A 25326-nucleotide genomic window follows, 5' to 3' on the forward strand; every position below is an offset into this window, starting at 1 on the left:
TATGTGGAAAATAGAACTGAACAGGGCAAAAATTATACATTTTGTAAGAAGAATCTGCTATTAGAGGACTTGAATATGTGCAAATCTATTTTAATCCACTAAATGAGATATGGAAATCTTTAGTCTAATTAAGGATTTCTAATATTTCTGGAATAAGAATAAACTTAAAAGCTGCACATGTCATTACAATCACAGAAAATCAAATGTCCCATAGAAAATTTTTAGAATAAAAACTGAAGTGTTGGGCCAGGGCTTTAGCTTAGTGGTTCCACCGCCTGCCTCACAAACGCAAGGTCCTGAATTCTTTTAAAAAAAAAAAAAAAATGAAGTGTTTCCAACATCTAAAAAATGATCCAAAATTTTATTTTTATTAATATATTTTAGAAAAATATTTAGGTGACCTTTCATAGTTTCTTAAAGAAAAAAAAATCTTAGCTTATCTAGGCAAAGTAAAAGCCTAAAAAGTCAAAAGCAACATTTCACACACCTACATTCACATATAGATATTCACAGAAGGTATGCTTAAGAAATACAGTCTTTAGAGTCCTTCCATCTGGATTTAACAAATGATTATAAACTTTCATCTAAAAGAAAAAAAAAGTTAACACTGACAAGTTGACATACAGTATTAATAACTGGCATATGAAAGATGAGAAAATAGCTATTTTTACAACCTAAAATGTGCTAATTGTTCAAATGAGTCCTTCTGAAATAAAGTTGAAAAAGGAATTAAATGCTAAATAGCCTTGACATGTTAACAGCTGCAGGCCCAGACATGCCAACTGGCAAACTAGATATCACTTAAAAACATACAACCTCTGCAAATTCACATATATATTTCCCTAACACAGCATTCAACTTCCAGTCAATGTTGCTTTTTCAGATAGAAAATGGAACCAGAGTACTTCACACTCATCTTTGAGATACAGGTATTAATAGCTAAAATAAATAATAATTCTTGTATCTCATAATTTCAATTTTTCTTACCTATTAAAACTGAATATTTGGGTTTAAGCATAAGTACATAGTGTCTGAAGTTTAGAAAAGAATGAAATATAGTCTGAAAAAGAGAACAATACTCTTTTCTTTTATAGCATAATAGGCTTGAGATGAACCAGTCTTAATACCTTTGTATTTTTAGTACCTTTACTTATTAAATGATTAAAGTTATTTCTCTCCTACTCCAAGAAAATAAACAAGAATAGAAAAAGGTTACATTAGAGAATTTCCACTGATTGGAGGTGGGAGAGCACTTGCCTAGTATGACACATTGGGTTCAATTCCTAGCACTAGAAAAAAGAATCAAGTTTCCACTGTTCATCTGAACATCATATTCCTTCATATGCACATGATTTTATTAAATATTAGATATGCTATGTACATAATTACATATTAAGCAGCAGAATCCAAGATTTTTGCCTGTCATATTTTTTCTCATTGCTGAGACAATAATAACCGACACTCAAAGTTAAAAGAGGAAAAGTTTTATTTAGCTCCGTCTGTAGAAGTTTCAGTTCATAGCTGGCTGGCTCCAAGGAAGGGTGGCATGCCAGAGGAGAAACCGACCATGGAGGGCAGAAGGCAGCAAAGCAGTGAAGTAGCAAGGCAGAGCAAGCAACAAGCAGTGACACCAACAGCTCTCTTTCTGTCTCTTATGTTCAATACAAGTTAGCTGCTCTTAGGGCAGGTAGCACTCACACCCAGGGTGAGGCACCCTTAATCCTAACATCACACCATGAATCAATTTCAGGATCACATCCTTAATTTCAGCAACACACAAAATCCAGCCACCTCTAACAAGATCCACCAATGACCTCATTGGCTTTGGGGGACATCTTGATATAAGCGCTAACAGGTTTTACTAACAATACAAAATAGTGTTCATGATATCTTTAGTTAAGTACTAATCAAAACCTAAAACTTAAGACACAATTATGGTTTCTAAGAAAGAAATGAATGTTTAAATAAATTGTGTCTGTGTGGACTGACAAAAAAACCTTCTCTTACTCCCTTCTCTTGCTTTCCTTCCTTTATTATGGAAGCTTACACTTTAAATTTGCAAGGTACCAGCCACCTTTGTAACAAAGGGTGCAGGCCTAGGAGATCTACTAGAGCCAGCAAATGGGTGACAGCTTTGCAATGCAAATAAAAAGAGGACATACAGATGTGCTGCTCACTCTTCCCCTTTCTCTGTCAAGTAGCTTTAAAAAATATGGAACTGCAGTAAGAATCCTACAGCTATCAGGAAATCAGAACAAGAGAAAAATCCAGCATACTAAGGGAGGGGGTTTATGAAGCATCAGTTCTTTGCAAGCAGTGTTTAAAGGTTTGTATCCTTATTTACTCATGCTACTGTCAGCTGGGTATTATTACTACTAACCAAATACATTCTTGATGCAACTTACCTATTCAGTCTGTGTTGATAAAAAAAAAATCTTAATATTTTACTGTCCAAATTAGTACCATTAGCCAAGGGTTGGCAAACTATACTTCACAGGCCAAATTTAGTCTGGCATATGTTTTTGAAAATAAAGTTTTATCAGAACACAGCCATGCCAATTAGTTTATACTCTATGTTTCTTTCCTACAACGACACAGCTGACAGGTTGCCAGAGACCATCTGGCAAGGTCTAAAATATTTATTATCTGACTCTGTATCGTTTGTCGACCTGTCTCATTTAAACCATCTGACATACAACTTTTAAAAGTAATAATTTTCTCTTGTTTAAACTAAAATGCTTAAGCACTGAGGATTTAGCTCAGTAGTGCTGCTGCCTGCCTCGCAAGTGCAAGGTCCCAAGTTCGATCGATCCCTGGCACCAAAAAAACAAAAAACAAAAATCCTAAAAACCCTAAATTGGGTCCCTAAAGTCTGACTTGAAATCACACTTATTACAATATTTATATTTTAACATTAAAGACAGTATGAATGTGATAGTTTTCTCTAAGCCATCAACGTGCAAAATAATTTACTTTATTTGTACAAGAGAAAACTTTGTAAACAGATTTAATGATGATGATGTAATCAGTTAACTATTTTAATTAATCCTCTAGAGCTTGTCACAAAATAAAAGAAATAGTCAATGGATAATAAGGACTACCCATATATAAGTTTTAATTAAATATGCATTTGTATATCATTAAAAATTTCTAAGAGATGGGATTTTTATGCACTAAAATTAGCATATTATAACTAAATATCAATATATATGAAAATTGTTAAGGCTGAATTTCCCATATATTTCAATATATACGTAAAAATTAATAAATCCACCATTCACTTGAGTATAAACCTGAACTTTCCCCCCAAAAAAAGACTATACAAATTTCAGCTCACAAACCTTTCCAAAAGTACTTTTAAGTAATTTTGCTGGCATTCTACTCAACCAAGCAACATTCACACTTTAATGGCATATACCCTTCTTCCTCTCCATAGTATAAATTTTACATGATATGTTGAAGTTCTAATTTCAACCCCACGTGTCATTGTCACCTTATTTGGAACCAGTGTCTCTGAAAATGTAAGATGGGGTTGTAACTGATGTCTTTATTGACAGAAATTTGGCCAGATACATCTAGTGCCAAGGACACCATATGATGACACAGGCAGAAACTGGAGGCTTCTTGGTATCAGCCAAGGAATACTTGGGACTACCAGATGCTAAAAGAAAACTAGAAGCTTCATCTCCTTCCCTTGGGGATGGATTTGGAGTATGGCCCTTGACCTCGATTTCTGATCTCCAGAAGTCTGAGAATAAACTTCTCTTGCTTAATAAGCCATCCAGTTGGTAATATTTTCTGACAGAGGTCTGAGGAAACAAACACAGCCATGCATTTGTGGTAACTTGTAAAAGTGGTGCATTATAATCACATGATCAGGTATTTAAAGTAATACATTTGAATAATACATCTAAATTATCTTTTAGTTTAATCTGTTCTTCAGTAATTCTACCAAACATGACAGACTTCAATGTCTAGTATTTAAATATATAAACGGTACTTTTTTGTAATGACTTCATATGTGTATTGTGCTATAATTAGCACATATATAAACCAGTGACGTACAAACGTTACTCAAAAGTTATGCCCATTGAGTTTAAGGAGAAAAAGATTAATATAAAAAATTAGAACACTAAATACTTGAGAAATATTCTACTTCAAAATAGCCAAACAGAAATACTATTTTACACCCTACCCAATTAACAAATGTTAATCTGTTTGTATTCTTGGAAATTCCACTTCTTTGTGAAATTACTAAAAAATAAGATTCTTCCAAGCTAGATATCCAAGCATTCCTCATGCTATAGGATTATCACTGCAGCTTGTGTGTTTTATAAACAGACTTTAATTTAGTTTTATAAGAAACTACCAAAGGAGCTTTCTCTAACTAAGTAACAAATCTGCCACTTGAAAGACATCATTCATCATCTTCTTTGTGGGACAACTAAAAACAGGCATTCTTTCCTAAGTGCCTCTAGATTTTAATTATCAAATTTGAAAGTCACCAGATATTTACTGAAAGGAAAACATCAATTTTAATAAGGTGCTTTAAGATTGAAAAGCATAAAAGATATTCATCCATCAAGCCAAGTTCACTGGAGTCTTGCGAGTTTGTTTATATTGTGTTATCACATAATGGTTATCTAGAGAATTTATAAACACTTAATAAAGTCTAATCTATATAAAATTGTGGCCTGTTTCAAAATCAAAATACTATGTGTGTATGATATATGACTTGGAAGAAATTAAAACAAATGCTAATAAAATTTTAATAACTAAGAAACCCCAGGAGTTAGGGGCTGTCACGCGGGGGGGCGGGGGCTAAGATAAGTAAATAATGGAGATCATGTACTCATTAATTTTTTAAATAACATCAAATTCTGTTTTCTTCTGTATTTTGAAAATATATATATACCCCAAAGAAAAAAATCTGACCTAAAACAAAACCTTTTCACTCTACATTTAAACAAAAACAAGAGAATGACTTTAGATCTAGTTAGTAAAGCAGCAGGGGTGCAGTTAGCCAAATACACAGGGCCATAAAGTCCATAAAAGTCAGTCTGCAAGCCCTCACCTGCTCACTCCAACAGGCTCCCTTTGTTTAACTGTGGAAACATCTGTCTAAATAACTTTTTCATGGTCTCTGCTTTCATGGTGTGTTAAAGAAATGAGCCCCTTCACTTCCAAATTTTAGAAAAGTCTATTCAGACCTCTCAGATGCTTGAAATATGCATGAAAATATTCACATCAATATTTAATCAACTTTTTATTCATTTATGGTAAACCAATCTCAAAACTATGTCCAAGTTTTCTAAAGAAAATTCTAGTTCCTACCAGGCAGACACACTGCTACTAAAAAGACTGACTCCTACTACTTGACTTCTGAATCTAAGTTACATATTATTTTGAAACATCAAAAATTAATGTTTTAATTTCTCTAGTATTCATTTTAAAAAAACATCCTAAAATACAAACATATAACAATTTAAATAGCAAGTGAATATATTAACATACCTGTGTGCAAAATAGTTACAGCCTATTTTGTTTGTTTGTTTTTTTGTACCAGGGATCGAACTCGGGTCCTTGTGCTTGCGAAGCAGGCCACCGAACCCCTGAACTAAATCCCCAGCCCCAGCCTATTTTGATCTATTGAGAAATCATACTTTCTAACTGAAATTTCTCTCTTTGTTCTCATGAAAAACAAAATAGTTGTAATTTTCAATAGTAGCAAACGAAAAAAAAAAAAAAGAAAAAAGAAACAGAAAGACCAGGTTAAAGTTCTAAAATGAAAAATTATTCAAATGAATATAAATCATTTTCTTTTGAGTATTAGATAATAGGCATTTCAATAAATGGAAGGCATTCAATAGATTAATTTACAAAAGATGAAATTTCTCTAAGATTAATTCAGTTGCACATTATCACTAATGTGATAACAAAAACGATATGTGTACTAGAAACAACTATAGAAAAAGGATTATATAGACTGATACACCAATAGCAACATCAAATCTGAAATCATGCTATCTTCATTTTATCACATTGAAAAGTCTGAGATGAAAATAAAGTGAATAGCCAGAAAGTAACTTCAAAACTGAAAAGTGTAAATTGGAATCAAGACATCAAAAAAGTTACAAAGAATACTGAAAGAAAAAAATGGCATGGGACCATGAGGTTTCCTGGCTCCAATTCCTTATACTAAGTGAAGCAGCAGTTTTTCTCGCAACATTTAGAAATGACTATGAGAAACTGTGGTGTTTAATGTGGCATGATAAAAGCAAGGCCATTATTCTGTGAGGTCTAGTAATTATTTAAACTAATTTTTAAAGTTCAAATTGTACATAGAGGTTAACCTCTGCATATGAAGAACTGAAAACCCTAGAGGAATTTAAAAACTACTTTGAAAAACTTAACATACAATGACATGTATTTTTGTTTATACAGATTTAACCATTTTAATTAATACATCACTCTCTGACCAAAGCAATGATGTCCACACAGTGACATGAAGATAGCGGGCATGTCTGTTTGCAGCTTTGTGTTTTTTGTAGCTACTAGGTTTTGGGGTTTTTTTGGCCTTTATTTTGATAAAAATTAATTTAATGTGTATGTGTTTGTGTGTGTGCGTGTGTGTGTGTATAAAACTGTATTTGAGCACCTTCTCATACGTAAACAGTTGCATGATTCTTGAATCTTTTTTAACATCTTCATTAATATATATTGGTTATATAGATTAATGGGTTTCATTTTGGCAGATTCATACATGCATGTAACATACTTTAATCATTCCTATCATCTTCTTGCCAACCCTACCTGCTAGTTTCACATTTTTGAGGGGAGTCTCAATGTACAAAACGTATTCTGATCTTAACCATCTCCTAATTATCTGTCCTTACAGCCTCTTTCCCTCCCCCTTATTCCCTTCCTCTTGTCTAATAGCAATTATGTATCTTAAACATGTCAGTTCCAAAAATTCTTTGGTCACTAGATTATAACTTACAACACAGGTATGAACAGCAGGCCAATGATATATATAGTTCCTTTAAGTGGAAGAGCACCTTATTAAGTAGCACTTTTTAAGTTTTCCTTTGTTCAGCCAGGTTTTTTTGTATGTTTGTTTGTTTTAATTTCAAATAGAGGCTGGCACCTTAAGACTATTTTCTATGTTGGCATAATTTTATTTTATCTTATTCAATATGAATCTTATTCTGTATGAAGACCACTGTGTGAAACATCCAAACATTCCTGCCCACTCACACATCAGCCTATTTTATCCAGGAGCTAATTTGTCTCCTACAACACCGTGTATAAAGAAAGAAAACAGAGGCTTTGAAATGATATTAATAAGACAATATTAATGTTTTCCTCTCCAGCATAAGTTTTTAAAAGACTTCATTTTCTTAAAAGATATTGTGACAAGGCAGAGGTATATTTTGCACTTCTGCTGACTTCTGGTTTTGTTTCAGTGGTGAAGCCAATTGTTGAAGGTCAAGGAGCAGGGCCGGTTACATTCTCTCTTCACTGAAGCCACTCTGAAAATTCTACATAACCTATGACTATCATCTCCAGCTGTCTACCACCAGACTTTTCTGAGCACCTGATCAATACAGAATTTTCTGATGAAAGAATAAATTTTACTATTAAAATGATCAACTGATGAAAATGCCAGTCAAATGACACAAGGCACCGCATGACCACTGTACAAATAACAGCAATAACTTCCTTCATGTTCACTGACTTTTAACACCAAAAAGCAATGACATAAAGTTTCTCCTTGACGCTTACTTCAAGTGACAAGTTTTCTACATGTTCACTAACTCATTTGCCATACATACAAACACACATACAAGCTTTTCACACATACAAACTTTTGTGTGTGCCAGAAATCAGTGAATCACTGTTCTCAGAAATGCCAGCTTGGAATGCTTTAAACACTCGGCTAAAGAAGCACCACCTCAAAGTGAGGTTCAACTGTTTTCACAAAAAATAAATAAATAAACAGAAAAGAACCATATGGAAAAAGTGATAAAAGAGAAGGAGGTTTACTGTTAACAGTCAAGGGTGGCCACACAGCCTTGGGCATGTGTTTCCTTTGCAGGAAATCATTACTCTGCCCTTCACAAGACAAGAGGTTTCCACTGTGCCTTAAATGTCTATTTCAGCATCAGATACATTTATCTAGTTATAATTTCTGTCGCCCTAATTCCACAGGACCTGAGTAACTAGGAAATAGATTGAGAGCCATTTATTTTTAAATTGTATTTTGTTTTTATTTATTGTTATACTTAATATAAATTTTATGGGCAATAGCTTTAAAAATTCAAATGACACTCTTTAGCAATCAATTAAAATAGAGCCAGTTTCAGAATACTTGAATTTTTTTCCATTTACATTTAATTGTAAAATAAATCCAGAAAGAAATTTTAATATTAGTATAACATAGATGCAGTAACATTAAACATCTTGATTCACCTACTCAACCAGAAAATTTTCCTAATAAAGCACAAAATCACTTGAGGGAATGCTGGTTTAGTCAGTGACCTCCAAATTAATATTTCCACTATCACTGTCCTTCAATTTTAGCTTAGTGATACAAATATCCCTTCTGAGTTATCTGCAAAATGAAATTACTCAGAGAATTTATACCATTATTAATTAGTGTCTTACCTGTTCAGCGGTCATTCTACTAAACAATATGCTCTGCTGCCTAAGTACCATGAGAATACTCTAAGAAAGTTTGTTATGTTCTACAGAGCAAAATGCTGGTGAGTTCCATGTGCAATAGCACATTTTACACCAGTCTGCATTTAGAATCCTAAGGGAACTTAGAAGTGAGTGTTTGTGCTACAGATCAAAAGTCTATGTACTTTTTTTTTTACAAAGAATGGTGCATGACTATGATTAGACAATTACCTAATATAAGGTTTGCATTAAAAACACTGGCCACAGAACACCATCAGAAAAGGGAACAGGGATAACAGTAAAATCCAATTAACTAACAAATTTTGGTTTTTTTGAATTTAGGAGAAAATGAACAAAACTCACATGGACAATTAAAACAGAGACATGAATATAAAGAATTTACAGAGTTGGTTCATCATGATCAGCCAGCATTATATGATCTATAACTGTATATGAAAACCCATATACAATCAACCAACACCTAGAAAAGTTTCCTTGAAATGCTTCATAAGGCAAAACTATTAAAATTTGTAAATTAATGGTACTTATAAAACATAACATAAGCGTTAGAAAATGTTTCATATTTCTACAGATAATGTAGAAGCTGAATGCAAGTTTACCAGTCTTTATTACGTCCAATGATAACACTGTGCCTATTCAAATTGCTAGACCTAGAAGGTCCTGATACCCTACAAAGTAAAATCTAACGAATGGCTTGATTGAATCACCAAGAACTCCAGGGATACTAAATTTGTATTAAGTATTATAGATATTTATAAAACAACTTTGTTTTATTAGATTAAAGATAGGACTACAAAGAGAAGAAGATTTTCACATAAAACATCTGACTTTTCGTAACTTTGACCATTCTGAAAAGTCTGTAAGAATAAACAACCATTATATTTCTTTACCATACTTTTACAATTCAAATTCCGGTTGGTAGTTCTAGATAGAATCTTAGAGTTTTAAAACTAAAAGGCAGCAGGAAGATTCACTACCTTCAAGATGTATATAAACTGTGGTCTAAGAATATTCAGTGATTAGCTCAAAGTCATACAACTGATTAGACTTTTATGAGTACATTAGGGTTCATCACTAAAAAGCAAATTTAAATATATAAAACACTTTACCTTTAGGCAAAGGTTTCTTCTATGTTTGCATTTAATAGTTTTGTCTTCTCTGGGTATTTGGAGAACAGAGAACTTCAGACTCTATACACACCTAGATAATTGGATTTTCCATTATATAATCCAAATGAGTTAGTTGAAAGCTTAAGCTCATACAAAAACCTGAATACAAGTATTTATAGCAGTTTTATACATAATTTCCAAAAGAATTAGAAATAACAAGATGCACTTCAATATATGAATGGCAAAAACAGAGTAACAAAACAAAACAAAAAACTGTGCTATACAGTGGACATATTCGGTGACATAAAGAAATGAGCTATCAAGCTATGAAAAGACAGCAAGGAACCTTAAATATATGTTAAGTAAAAGAAGCTAGTCTTACAAAATTACAGACTGCATGAATCCCACTATATGACATTTGGAGAAGGCAAGCTACAGACATAGCCAAAGATCAAGGGCTGCCTGGGCTTAAGGAGACAGGGCACTATTGAGGAACAATGAAGAGGAGGAACACAGCGCACTTTTAGGACAACAAACTGTTATTCCTGTCTCTGCCATAGTAGACAGATGACATTACACATTTCTGAACCATAGAAACATAAAAACAACCTCTCAACCTCAGTTAATAGTAAGGTACCAATTTTGGCTCAGCAACTCTAACAAATAATGCCACACTAATGCAAGACATGAAATGGAGAGACTGCTTGCAAGCCAGACTAGGTAGAAAGAACTCTACTTTCTGAGCAATTTTTATGTAAACTTAAAATTACCCAAAAGTGAAAATCTATTAGAAAAATAAGAACTGTCTTATGAACTAGCCATCATGATAAATTTATATAAAACTTAATGTGAAAGTATATGCAAAGTGAATGACAGTTTCTTGAAAAGAAACACATGGTGACATTTGGGTTAACTATGAGGCAAAACGCAAGATACATGACCTTAATTTTAAAAATCAGAAATACTCTTACCTGTCCTGTGATTGTTCTTCATACATCCTCTCCTTGCCTTCTTTGAAAAGTCTTATTGCTCGTTTTGACTTTTTCATTAGACTATCAATGTAGATTTTAAAATACTCATTCTCACTCAGTTGGGCAAGTTTCTGGTTGTCATCATATTTACTCAATATAAGTCGCAGGTGCTGATAAGTATCAGGTAAAATATCAAGTATATATGGTGGGCTATTTTTCAACTGGAGCTTGGGATTTTGACACAGCCTTACCTAAAAAATAAAGACAAAAATAAAATGTTTTTAAATGAACCATAGTATTTCCTTTCATAAAAAAAATGAGAAATGAATGGAATTGTACCTATTTCATTTTCCATAATACAAATTACGGCCATATGTTACTAGCTCCAGATTATAAAGAACTGGAAAATATTCACTTTGTCTTAACTTAATCAATCCCTCTTTTATTCTTTTCCAATTCAGGCTTTTCTATATCATGTTCTTACTTACCTCCACATTTTAAATTTCTCTTCTACAGTGTCCTACTGTGCATAGTTTAAGAGAACTTACATGTGCTAACCACTGTATATGCACCATTGTCTTTTTTTTTTTTTCTCTAATTGAGTTTACTGGTACATTTTAGGTATACAGTACAGTTACATTCATCCTTGGGGTCTTGTACCTTTACATGACAGGTCTTGTTTCTCATTTTTTCCCCTTATCCCTGCCCTCCCTTCACCCCCTCCTCCCTTCCCCATTTATAAATACTTTATTTCCATTGTTTTATTTTCTCATTTTTTTCCTTTTCCCTTATTTCCTTTCCCTTACACTTCCCATTTCGCCTACAACTTTAGTCCTTTTCTTCCTATTATTTCACATTGTCAAATATATCATTAGGATATTATGTACAATTATAGTTTTTCACACCAGAGAAACTATTCGGTATATACACATGTGTAACTTATTTATTTCACTTAGGAGTATATCCTCAATATGTATCTAGTTTCCTATGAATGACTCTAATTTCTCATTCTTGATGGCTGAGTAGTATTCCATTTTATAGAAAAACCACATCTTCTTTTTCCAGTTTCCAACTGATGGGCAAATGGGCTGTTTCCAAGTTTTAGCTATTACAAACTGTGCCACTATAAACATAGGTGCACATATATAATTCTTTTGGAAAGATACCCAGCAGAGGGATGGCTGGGTCAAGTGGAACCTGTAATCCTAGTTCTTTGAGGTATCTCCATATTGATTTCCACAGTGGCTGCACCAGTCTGCACTCCCACCAACAATGGAGAAGGGTTCCTTTCTCCCCACCTCCCCACCAGCATTTGTTGTTGGTTGATTTCTTGATAGCAGCCATTCTTTGTGGGGTGAGGTGGACTCTCAGTGTTGTTTTCATCTGCATTTCTCGAATGACCAGTGATGTGGAACATTCTTTCATAGAGTTACTTGCTGCTTTTACTTCTTTGTTTGAGAAAATGTCTGTGACCATTGTCTTTTTTAAATAATAATGAGGAAAAGTCCTTTTCTACTGGCAACCAAAGTCTCACATTCGGATATTACTATACTGAACTCACACTTTTAACTGTAAGATTTTATTTAACATTTTGGCATATTGTTTCTGAACCCCTACGAGAATAAAACAGGTGTAATTTTAACAACTGAGTTATTAAGTAGTTAAATGGCATCATGTCATAATGAGTGTGTTCCACCTCTCCACAATGTTTAGCAGGCCTATAAATTTGTACAACATAAACCGTTCAGTCAGTCAGTCAGGTGGTACTGGACCACTGGGGCATTCAAGACTGCATACAGAACTGAAAATACCTCATGCCAGCAGAAAAAAAAAAAGCAATTCAACTATGTACTGTATTCATTTATAAACATGTGCGTGATCACCCAAAAATAATTAAGCCCAGCTCCTTTTAACCCTACTACAAGGGCACCAGGAGCCCTCCAAATAAAAAAAAAATTTTAAATGAAATTTTCAGCAGTTGCACAAGAGCATACATACTGTGAACTGCACATTTCACAATAGACGAAATCTACACATAAAAGCAGATTTACTGAGAAGAGAGAAGTAAGCTTCTGGGTCATTCTAATTAATAGCCCTCTTGACCTCTTCAAAATCCCTCATCATATATACTTTTGTAAAAGTTGTAAGAGCAAGATATTTTAAAATCAACTGATTGGAATTTCTGCCATTATGACTTCCCTTCATGACACTTAACCTCAAAACTGTTAGGTAGTATGGGAGTAGCCAGGGTCACTTCTCACATCTGGCTCAGGAGCAGTTGAGTTGGAGATATGTTTTGTTTGTTTATTTGTTTATCTGTCTTTGTTTTTTAAAACAGGGTCTCACTAAGTAGTTCTGGCTGACCTTGAACTCACTATGTAGCCTAGGCTGCCTCAAACTCACAGTGATCTGGGATTATAGGCCTACACCACCATGCCTGGCTCTAGAGATAAAATATTCATGTTGCTTTTAGAGGAAGTTATATGTAAGGCAAGCAGTAATTTCTGTAAATACTTAAAATTACTGTCAGCAGTCTGAAACAAGCAAGGCATAGAAAGAAACACTATACAATCTCATTTATACATAATCTAGTTTTTAAAAATCAAGTAAGTAGAAACAAAGTATAAAATATTAGGGGCTGGAGGAAATAGGGAGAATTAGGTCTAGGAGAATTAGGTAGGATAAACAAGTCTAACAATCTAAAATATAGCATGATGACTACAGTTAATAATATTATGTTGTATACTGAGAAGTTGCTAGGAAAATAGATTTTAGGTGCTCTTACCAAAAAACAAAAGATAATGGACATGTTACTTTGTTTCAGTGCAATCATTTCACTATCTATAATTACATATATACAAAATCATGCTAATATACCTTAACTATATACAATAAAAATTCTTTTAAAATTATAATTAATAAAGAATTTTTTCAAAAATACTTCAAAAGCCCACAGGGCTGAGACAGCAAATCCATTTTAAATCTAGCAATATGAATGTATCTCATAGTAATGAGGACTTGTAATATATGCGGGTAATGGAAAAGAATCAAAAATAAAATGCACATACCCCCCCCAAACTAGTCTAAATTATTTCACTGGAATTTATAGATTTATCAGCTTTTTAAGATTTATAATTTATAGTGAATTTTTCTCATTAAGACAATTCAGTTTCACATCATATTTGTATAGGTACTTTTGCAATATCATAAAACATGGATCTACCCATGGGCAAACAGAAAACAGCTGAACTATAATATCAAGAACCATACATATAGTAAATTATACAAACAAACAAAAGTGAAAAAAAAAACCCTTATACTATCTTTAAGAAATCACTGTATTTGTGTGTGTGTGTGTGTGTGTGTGTGTGTGTGTGTGTGTGTGTGTTGGAAGGGGGATCTGGCCAAATTACCAAGCATTAGACTCTAAGACAGCGAATTCTCACATTAAGCAAGGTATTATATCATCTACTTCGTATACAGTGTCAAAAATGGAACTGTTTAGCACATGGTACATAACTAATAAACATGTAAAAGATACATTGACTGTGGGAAATTTCAGCAACGTGTACTTGTACAGCACGGTACAGGCTGATAAATTATTAACTTGTAGTTAAGGGACAAGGAAGCTTCAAATGTATTTCTTTCACTAGTGAATTTTTAAACTAATTAATAAAAAGTTTCTCAGGGTTTTTTTCTTTAGATATTACAAATAACTGTTCTTTGACAGATATATTTTTAAGTAAGTTTTATACATATTTAATTTACTATTCTCTATTTGAACTTTTTCTCATTTGCTGTGTATTTAAATTTTTTAAAATTCCACATGGGAATGTATTACTTTTCTGGTTAAAACTGCTTTAGTAACTACTATATACCAGGTACTGAGCTTAGGGCCAGGAAATTATAGATGACTAGAATATACTTCCTGCCTTACGGAGTTTGGCAGAAGAAACTTAGTTCTCTATAATTAACTCAAGAATAATGTAATTCTTGCTCTAAGGGATCTTAGCAAAGATCCTACCCAATCCATTCATTTGCAGATAAAGAAACTAAGAACTATAAAGATTAAGGGACTATTAAAATATCATTAATCCAACACAAAGCCTACATCTTCTAAATCTCAAGCTAGTATTTCTAACTATATCACAATTTAATTAGAATTAGGCATATAATTAATGATCCCTTCTAAACTCATTTCCATTTTAATTTTATTACATTTGCAAATGTACATGAACTTCAGGGCCCATTTGTTAATTCAACAAAAGTTTATATGTCAGGCATTGTTTCAGGCAATGGGAATACAAAAAAGAATAAATCACAGACCTGCCCTCAAGGAGTTGTCTAGTGGGAAAGCCTGGTGGTTTAAGAAAGAATTACAGGATAATTTAGGGCTGTGATGGAGGAGATTACAAAGGGCTACAGGAGAAGAGCAGCATTTCACTCATGACCACAAGAGCATCAATAAAAACATACCTAAAATTAAAAACAAAAATGCACTAGCCTAAGCAGTACGCAAAGATTTCAAAGTAACCAAGGGCAAAAAATGTTAAGAAAAGAATAAATACACCTAGTTTAAAAGGTAAGACCATAGCAAGGCTATGGACGTCTAAATAAGCTGGAGTCAGCTCATCAAGGTATCATAGGCTACACATTTCCAGGTACAATGCTGCACTACTGCATCAAGTTCATCAGCTGGATTACTATTACGCCCTATGATTTATGATAGCTTCTGCTGAAAGTGAATAACCTTATAATAAGACTATGCCTTCTAAGCAGGTCAAATTCAATTCATTCAATGAATATTTATTGAGTATCAATATGTTCAAAGAACTGCAAAAGCCAGGGAAATAAAAGTTGCTTTTCAGATAACAGTATATTAAGGGAAAAACTCAAGCTAACCACAAGGCTGATGTCCAGATTCAAATGACATAGACTGATGCTAGAAATATCTAGTTGCGCCCTAGAATGAAAGCTGGTCCCCACACAGAACAGCTTTCACAAAGAAATCAATCTGCAGTCATGTTATACAAAGATGAAATTTTTAGGACACTAAAGTATTACTTTTTTTTTTAACTAATAGGCAAAACAGTACCAAAATTAGACTGAAATTTCCATTAGAGTCATTGACTCAAAAGGTTCTAAATTCCTAAAGCAGATGTTCGAAATCATGAAGGGCAGCTTCTTCATTTTGACATGACAATACAGTAATGAAACAAATCCAATCAAGTATGGCTACTGCTCAGAACCTTGAGGTTTTGACTTCAGAATCAGGCACTCACTCCATATCATTACACAAGTGACTTTTGTATATAAATATATTTAAAGATTTTTAAGTAGATGCTCTCTGTATTTGTATACATCAGATCATAAAAATATGTTTAACAAATAGATAATAGATGTGTATTTCAATAGATATATAAGTATGTATTCACTCATAGCTTGTAAACACACACACACACACACACACACACACACACATACACACTTCACCATATCAAAGCAAAGGCACAAATATAAAAACAGGATTTACTATCACTGCAAGACTTTTCAAAGCCATTAATAATTCCTGGAATAATCTTGCTTTTAATGAGATTTCTTGCCATGCCTTAATTAAAATTTCCAGGCAAAAGGTAATAAAGAAGTATTACATCAACTTATTCCTTGCAAAAAAAGTTCAAGCCAGTTCCTGAAATATGAAAGAAATTTTACAATAGAAAATGGAAATTTCAACTTAAAGAACTATGTCTGTATTGTGAAAGACTTTCATTCCAAAACACACTTCATTTCATGAAGCATTGTTACATTCATCAAGTCACATATTCTCAAAATGAAATCTTCATTTTTATTATGTTATATATTATTTAACTTCTTAAAAAATTTTGTAGTGCTGGGGAGTAAATCCAGGGTCTCATATTTTGGGACTTGAGATTTAGGCAAGTACTTTACCCCTGAGCTAAATCCCCAGCCCCAAAATACCTCATTTTTTAAAAAAGAAAGTATGGAAAAGCCTTCTCTTCCTCCTGTAAATGTTATCAGAGGTTTCCTGCTCCAACGGCATAAACATATGTCTTAATTATAAGGGAGCAAAGGTATGTCTCAGTGGCAGAAAGTTTGCCTGGCATGTACAAGACCAGGGGTTTAATATCCTCAGCACCACACACAAAAATAATATGAAATTATTATAAAAAGTATCTAAACATGCTTTGGGTTCTTTCCATTTTAATTCAGCAACTTAATAAATATAGAAAAATATGAAATGTCTAAAAAATGTAGAAAGGTATAAAATAATACCAAAGTTAGCATGTTCAAGCTGCTAATGTAATATAATGAACATGAGTTCAATATTAGTTATGGTAGGATTTGGAGAAAACTACCAATTCCTTTTTGATTCTCACTGAAGCCTGACATAAAAAGAATCACTAGCAAACCAAGCAGTTACAATTAAAATATCAGCTAGGAATTCAACTGTTATCTTTCTTCCAATTGAGAAGGCAACTTTCTTAAAGGTGGAGCAACTTTCTTAAAAGTGTTTTCCTCTTGGCTTATCTTTCTCATTTTGCATAGAGCATGTGATAGAGGAAAAGAGAGACTAGTAGGAGAGGAACAATGTAAGGAAAGACTTTTCCCCAGCTGTAACTTCTTATGACATTAATTGTCATACATACAAATTAATGGTCTACACAACAAAATTTTACTAAATCAAGGTACACTTTTAGATACATTTTTCCCTTTTTTTGTTCCTATTCTCTTTTATTTAGCATTTTATATATTGAGTTTCTCATAAGAGAAACCATGTGATATTTGAGATTGAATGTCAAGGTGGATCTATTTGCTTACCAATGACTCAAATTTGTCCTATTTTATGGCACAGTAGTACTCCACTGCATATAAATAGCACATTTTCTTTATTCATCTCTTGAGGGAAATATAGGCTGCTTCCAAGATTTAGCTATTATGAAGTATGCTGCTATAAACACAGGTATGCATACATCACTATGATATGATGTCCTAGAAAAGGAATAGCTGGGTTAAATAGAATTTCTAGGTTTAGTTTTTTGAGGAATTGGCATACTTATTTTCATAGTGGTTGTACCAGTTTACAGTCCTACCAACAATACACCTCCCCTCTCCCACAGCCTCTTCAGTGTGTTACTGGTACTTACTTCCTCCATATTTTACATTCCATTACAACAAGGCAAAATCCCCTGCAGGTTTTGTAAAGGTGTAAGAATGAGGTAAAAGGTACTGGCCACTTGGCTGGGGGAATAATGACTTTTAAAGTTCTCGTGAAATAAAATTCTTCATGCTACCTAAACCCTTCTTTTAAATGTCTGAGCAGGAGGGCGGAGGATCTAGTTCAGGGGTGCCGCCCCCTGCCTTGCAAGCTCAAGGATCAGAAGGATCACAGTTTCATACCCATACCAAAAAAGGAAAAAAAAAAAAAGTCTGATCAGGAAACAAGGCTAAACCAAGGCCAGCCATCCTGTCAGCTGACATGGATGGAATCTTGCAGTTCCTCCAAATGCAAAGACCCTAAGGAAAAGATTTAGGGATAAAACATCCAATCCTTTAACAGGAAAAACATTTAAGAACAATAGTGGACCCTCATGTTACAACCAGCCTGACACAGGGACAACATGGGTTAATTAGGTTAATGCAAGAGTCATCTGCCTCTTGTTATCTATGGCATGTACCCAAGTAAACATCCAGATCTCAACTGTATTGACTTACAACCAAGTTAAGTTACAACTAGCCATTGGGAATCAACTGTGTTCATAAGTCAAGGGTCCACTGTACTTTTTAAATTGGTATTAAAGACAGCATGAGTGAACTTAATATTTAAATATTAACATGTTAAAAGGCTACAAAATTTAGTTTTTAGCAACCTACAAGATTTAGCAGCCTACAATTTTAGCAACCTACAAATGTATGTTTTAAAAACAAATCTTAAATATGCCAAAGCACAGTAGATTAAAAATAGCAACGGTGGCATGATTAAAGTTGAAGCAAGTATTTAAGATGATCATAAAAGATAGGAAAATATTTCCATTTCAAATTTGCTACTTACTGACTTAATTGCTAGAAAATATTCTATAAAATATTCTATAAAATACAATTCTAAAGCATATTTTACATATTATAAATATTACCTTAAATCACTTCCTGACAACCTAACATAAAGTTTACAAATTCCCTCAAATCTTCCTCATATATTCCCTCTCTTCCCTTTTGTCTAAGTGGAAGTCATATATATCTACTTGTTCTTAGCTTTTCCTTCCCACCTTGTAATCTGGAATGCCATTTCTTCAACTATTTCTTCTTTTACATCTCAAATTATTGTCTTTCTACAGCCCTTCTCATCAATCCTGAAACTCTCTTATCATACTCACAGGTACACATAAAACCCTTAAAGTTACTTTGAGTCTCCTTCAAATTCTCAAACTATCAGAATTTTTCTTTTTATCAGGTGTTATAATTCTAGAACAACTCTTAAATAATCCATGTACTCGATTAATCTAGACTCATCATAGCTGTGAAATTATGCAAAGGTCAACAATGACCTCTAATCATGAAATGCAATGAGTTCCTAAATGTTCACCTTCTATGGTTTTCTTTACTTGTACTTAGATTGTTAGAACTAGAATATGCTCATAGGCTACATCTAGGAAATCAGTATATTCCAATTCTTCTTTCTACCTCTTTCATTCTTATTCTTCGTAAGATTCTCTTTTCACTACTGCCATCTAATTATATCCCCGTGCTTAAAAAAAAAAAATGTGATTCTCTAACTTTGACTCTCTTCTGCTCTTTAATGTTTTGCAGTTTTATAGACTGGGATGCTGCTATACCTCTGAACACATCAACCAAATACCGCACACTTCTCTAAGCAAATTCTCTCTGCAACTGCACACTCAATTTTCTGACTTCAAAACAGATTTCACCCTGGGAGATCAGACTCAGCATGCCCAAAACAAACTTCTACACCAACCCCTAAGCTTCCTCTTTTCCTTCCTCTGCTCCACATCTCATTAAGGGCATCACTGCCTTCAGAGTCACTTGGGCTGAAAACCTCAAGAGTCACTTTCACTTCACCTTCTTTGTCATTCTCTAATGCTGAAGGTTCAGAAAGACCTGCAGATTTTTAACCTTCGAAAATGCCTTCTACTTTTGAACCATCATTTTCTATTCCTACTGTCAATTCTTTTAAGCCAACTGTATTATCTCATGCTCAGATTCATTTAATTCTTCTTGATCATTATTCCTGCTTTCAGTTTCTTTCTCTTAATCCAAACTTCAAAGTCAAACAAGTTCTATATCAAGGAATAACCCTAATTATTCTTCTCAATCAGTGATTATCTCCCTATGAAATAAATTAAATCTAGATTCTAGACAGATCAACTAGACAAAAATATCAACAAAGGAATATCAGAACTGAACTAAACCTGTGAACAAATGGACTTAGTGGATGTCTACATAGTATTCCACCCTAGAATATCAGAATTTACATTCTTCTCGGCTGCTCATGCGACATTGTCCAAAACAGACCATAAATATGCTCACAGAACATAGTTAAGTAAATGCAAAGGAACTGAAATTATTCCACATATATTATCAGACCATAGTACAGTGAAATTGGAAAACCCAAGTTTTACCCCATTAGGGACTGTCTTTCAGGGGTTTAAAGAATTCAACTTAAAATTCTCCCTACTATTTTAATGTAATCTAAGCATCTTTGATTGACACTCTCTAAAATACATTATGATCACAGTGAAATCATAGAAAATGAGTTAGATTCAAGCTTGACAAATGTACTAATGGTAAAAGGCAAGAAAAGGCTATTTGGCATCATCATTTTTTAAATGATTTTAGAACTCTTCAATAATGTAATTTCCAATAAATGACAAGGACAGCAAGACAAAAACATAGGCAGGTATTAAACTTGCTTTGCTCTTTAGTATTATTTTATAATTTCCTGAGAAATATACATGTTCAGTACATTTAGCATCTAAGAGATGGAAAAAAATTTTTTTTTTCTATTTTCCATCACCTGGCTAAGACTCTTGCGAAAACCGCACTCAGGAACCTCATATTAATAAATTATGATTTTAACCATACTGTTTAGCAATCATTTCCTTACCCTCACCTCAGCATTTCCAACAAGAGCATAATAATGATGTTCCTAAAAGACAATGCCCAGCAGAATCAAGACAGAAAACTGAACAATGGCCAGGAAAACAAGGAGGATGTTCTCTCTTCTACTCCCACTATATACTTTGTTGTGAATCTGTATTATAGCCCTTTCCATACCACATGGCAATTATCCATTTATGTGAATACTTCTGACAGAGTTCTCCAAGCTCCCGTACAAGTCTAGGGCAGGACCATGTCTCACTAGCTTTGTACCCTAGAAACTAGCACTGAGTAGGAATACAGTTGATTTTCAATAAATGCCTACTAATTGCTTAAAAAACTATCTATGGAGTAACTTTGTAACAAACTTCACATTTCATGTTGAGTGTATTTGAAAGGAGAGGTATATTCAAGAGTAGCAGTTCTATCACTCTACAAAAGAAGACGACTTTTAGGTTAGCTGTTGACTTAGACTGAAGAATGGAGTCAAAGCCAGAAAATCTGCCTAAATGAGGTTATGCTCCTGTTCTTTTCTTAGCTAACTTTGTGTTACTAAAGTTGTTACAAAACAGCCTACATTTTACAAAGAACACAACTGAAAATTTACTCTCTTACTCTCAGTGACCTTGGAGAGAAAGTCTCTCTTCTGAAAACAGAACAATTAGTTCAAACAGCATTCTCAGTTGATCATTTTAAATTCTACATGTCAAGGAATGATGACACTACACACTTTCTAGACATTTCTTTTACAGTCTAAAACTTTCATTGTCCCTTATAAAATTATTGTACTTTGTAGTTATATCTTGAAGTCTGCTCTTAGAAAAGAGGCTTCATAAAGAAAAATATTAACTACATACTTAACTATGCCTTTTCCTTAACAGCCAGTGAGACCTGAAAATTGCTATTTTCCATTATTCAGAATCTAAGCTCTAAATTAATTGCAGTTATTTTTAAAAATACAGTTAGGTAATGTGTCAAGGGATTAACTTTGGGACTAATAATAAAGTTCATGATGTAATCATCCAAACAATGTTGATATCATGAACCACTTCCTTCACTATAGACAAATAAGAAAGGATAAACACATGTGGGGGATACCTCTGCATTACATACTTCAATAAAGTATATCACCAATTGGTATCATGAGGGCCCTCCTATTTCCATGTGATAGAAAAATAAATATACTGAACTCTTTTATAATAATGTATGTGTTCTTTTTATACAAAGCCCACAGATACATTTACCATTTTCATCTCTGACAAATAATGAAGATTAATAGAGAAACCTGTAGTAATATTAGTACCTTTACCAACACCCAACTTACAGCCCAACAAGTAGACTTTGGATAATAAATTTCCTTGTGAGTCAGGTCACTTAACTCTAGAAGCTAAACCTAAACACACAAAAGGGTTAAGAAAATAAATAATGGTAGCTATCAAATGACCATCCATTTTAGTATAACTCATACTGAATTAATGAAGATAAAGCTTATACTAAGGAGAGTTATAGACCAAAATTAGGCAAACCATTTTTACGGTTTCAATAATGATGTCACAAAGACTATAGCTCACCATTTCCTTATATTAATCGTTTTTATTTGATATCCTAACCCTCAATCACAAATAGACAGAGTTAGACCATTTAGAAAATAGGAATGAATACAGAGTTAACAGTTCCCCTGTAAAATCTAATTCATCTGTTGTTGCCCACTTACATAACAGATGAATTGGAACAAACTCTCAGTTCTTTCTCTTACCCCCAACTAATGATTTAGATAATGAGAATGACCTCGAGATATACACTCCTTAGTAAAATAAGTACAGCTTGTACTGTGTCTGCCAAATATATGCATTTTTTCCAACAGCATACTCAAGCTTATTCTCAAGTAGCCAACACTGAAACCAAAATCTGAACCAAAGCAGCAAGTTGCAATGTTCTGACACTGACATCATTCTGTCTGGAGCATTTTAATATAACAATTGGAATAAATTGGCAGAAGCTTAAATAGGTCACACAAAGTAAGGATATGTAGCTGGCAGAAATATTCTGGCTCTGCATTTAACAGCAGTGGCTAGAGAATGACAGGACCATCACTCACCTCTCTTATCTGTACTTCCCCTAAGGGTAAATGAAAATAAAGTAGATCTTGTCACCTTACTGTACTAATACTATGCACAGCAGCTTCTTCATAGCCTATATTTGCACACATTAACAAACCAAAGCAAAGGTGAATGCTATCCTATGATTTTTCATATGCTCCGGCATATCCCTACAATGGAGTATTTCTGAGGCTTCCATTTCTGCAGTTATAAAGTCATCAAAAGTCCCAGGTCCACTAAATTTATGAGCTCCAAATATATATGAAATAAATCCATAAAGGTTACCAATAAATACAGAACAGTACTCCTTCAAAAGCAAAAACCATTCATTTTTGTAATGCAGCTACATGCTAATCATACTTATTTCATAATACTTAGTATTGAAAGCTAGTTTTACAGTAGATCCCAGATATTTGGGTTGCCTTTTTAACTGGACTTTTCTGAGAACTGATACCCAGTTTGATTTCTCCTTGCAAAATTACAGTTCATCTGAAAGCAACAAACAGAAACCACAGAAGTTGATGATACTCTCAGCTCCACCACCCTCAACATAAATTTTCCTTTCACAACAATGTGCAATTGACAAGGTTTCCTGTTTCAAAATGGAATAGGAGATAAAAGGAACTGTACCTGTACATAACAATGAAAAAGTTTCTTAATAAACATGAAATTCTCACAGATGAAAATGCTAAGTCTCAAATACTGCTTACCCACTTGAGGATTAATTTGGTGCCTTCCTCAATAAATACAGCATTACACAAGTGATTATGATAAAGGTTACACAAGTAATGGTTATAAGTCTCTGTTCCATCAGAGACTCCTCTTATTTTTTTGTAGTATTCTCTGTTGTTATCGAAAAGCAACACAGCCTCACAGAAGACTGAACAAACACTTCTAAACCATACAAAGGCCATACACCCACAAAAAGCAGCCAATGGTAAAAACTTTGCATATCTGAGTCATATAGAGGAACTCTGAACCTTAAGAGCAGGACAAAAGGTAACAAAAACAAGTCCTTGCTCTGAAATCAACTTTTCAAAGCACAGAGTGGAAGAAAAATGGTAATACACATCAGAAAACTGTTAGCATAACAATAAGTATGAATTAAGAATATGCATAAATAAATCTGGAGAACCCATACCCAGGTGAATAAGGCTGTGCAGAGGCTTAGTCAGACAGAACTCACCACTTTGTCCATGAGTTTCCAAGTTTTCTCCACAGTTCTGCGATCGGCTGCAGCTTGTTTGGGGGGTCCAACTGCATCCTGAATAGCATCAATGATACCCAAAATTCGACCTTTTCTGGGGTTTCCTCCTCGACCACCAGGGTTTCTGCCATTCATAGAATTTGCCATCTGGATTCTCAGAGCTCTGAAAGGTAAATACAAAAGAAAAGTTAGTTGGATATGAAAATATCTACCCAACAGAAAACTGAACAAGCTGACTCGTACCCATCACAAAACCAAGAGTCCCAGGTTAAACTTTTCAATAATTGTGTGAAATTACATTCTCCAACCTTACACAAAGTAAGGCTAGAAGCAACGCTCGTAGTATCTAAAAGTTAAAGATGCAAACCTTGCATGTTTCAGTCAAAAAAGCTTAACTAGGAGCCAATTCATAACAACCAACAGCTGAAATAGGTTTTCCTCCACTAGATAAAAACATAATGTTCTTCCTCTCTGCCTAATCTCACTGTAACCCCTAGGATACACTTGGGTGCTTCCCTCAGAAACCTTTGCATTCTGGCAGATTTCGCCGTTACTATACAAATGAAAAGTGTACTGCCCAGGCATAAGGGACACGTCTGTTGTCCACAAAGGCTTAGGTCTTGGATTACCCCCGCAAAAACCACCAAGTACGGACACACAAACACGCGGCTCTTTAAATCAACACAGTGAATAGTTATTCCCAAGAGCTAAGTAAACACACAAACAACCTATGTTTAAGAAGAGGGCTGAGAAACTGACAAGAGCGGGCGCCGAAAGCAGAGTTCACTTTTTTTGCGCTCCTCGCTTCTAGTCTGTCAGCCAAGCGGGATACAGGAAGACTCGAAGCTTTGTTTCAGGACGTCTCTTCCCCTCTGGGCTCTGGGCTACAGAGGACGGGAGGGGGGACGGACGGACAGGACGGCGGATCCCGGGCTTTGCCGGCGCCCCAGCCCAGACCGGCGTTCGCAGTCCAAGCCTCGCGTCTCTTCCTCTCCCTCCTCCTCCTCTCCACTCCCCGTGCCCGGGCCAGCCCTGTTCCGGTCTTTAAATCCTTCGCTTCAAACTGTGGACGCCAGTGGCCGGCGCGGCAGTGCCCTCTCCCC

General features: G+C 34.2%; 1 protein-coding gene across 10 annotated transcripts in view; it reads right to left on the bottom strand.

The window, feature by feature from the left end:
• Cblb (Cbl proto-oncogene B) overlaps nt 1-25326 on the bottom strand; it is a 207498-nt gene that overhangs the window by 181781 nt on the left and 391 nt on the right. For 6 of the 10 annotated variants that reach the window (XM_033768106.1, XM_033768105.1, XM_033768104.1 and 3 more), the window contains exons 2-3: nt 24203-24386; nt 10784-11034 (exon numbers count right to left, since the gene is read on the bottom strand). In XM_033768106.1, coding sequence (XP_033623997.1) covers nt 10784-11034; nt 24203-24370 — 419 coding nt within the window. In that variant the 5' untranslated portion in view covers nt 24371-24386. Of the gene's footprint in view, nt 1-10783; nt 11035-24202; nt 24387-24951; nt 25321-25326 lie in introns of those variants that run through there. The other 4 variants (XM_033768108.1, XM_033768107.1, XM_010605891.3 and 1 more) reach the window with 3 other exon arrangements.

The sequence above is a fragment of the Fukomys damarensis genome, unplaced genomic scaffold, assembly GCF_012274545.1.
Source record: "Fukomys damarensis isolate Sample0158 unplaced genomic scaffold, DMR_v1.0_HiC HiC_scaffold_24, whole genome shotgun sequence".
NCBI classification, from domain to species: Eukaryota; Metazoa; Chordata; class Mammalia; order Rodentia; family Bathyergidae; genus Fukomys; species Fukomys damarensis.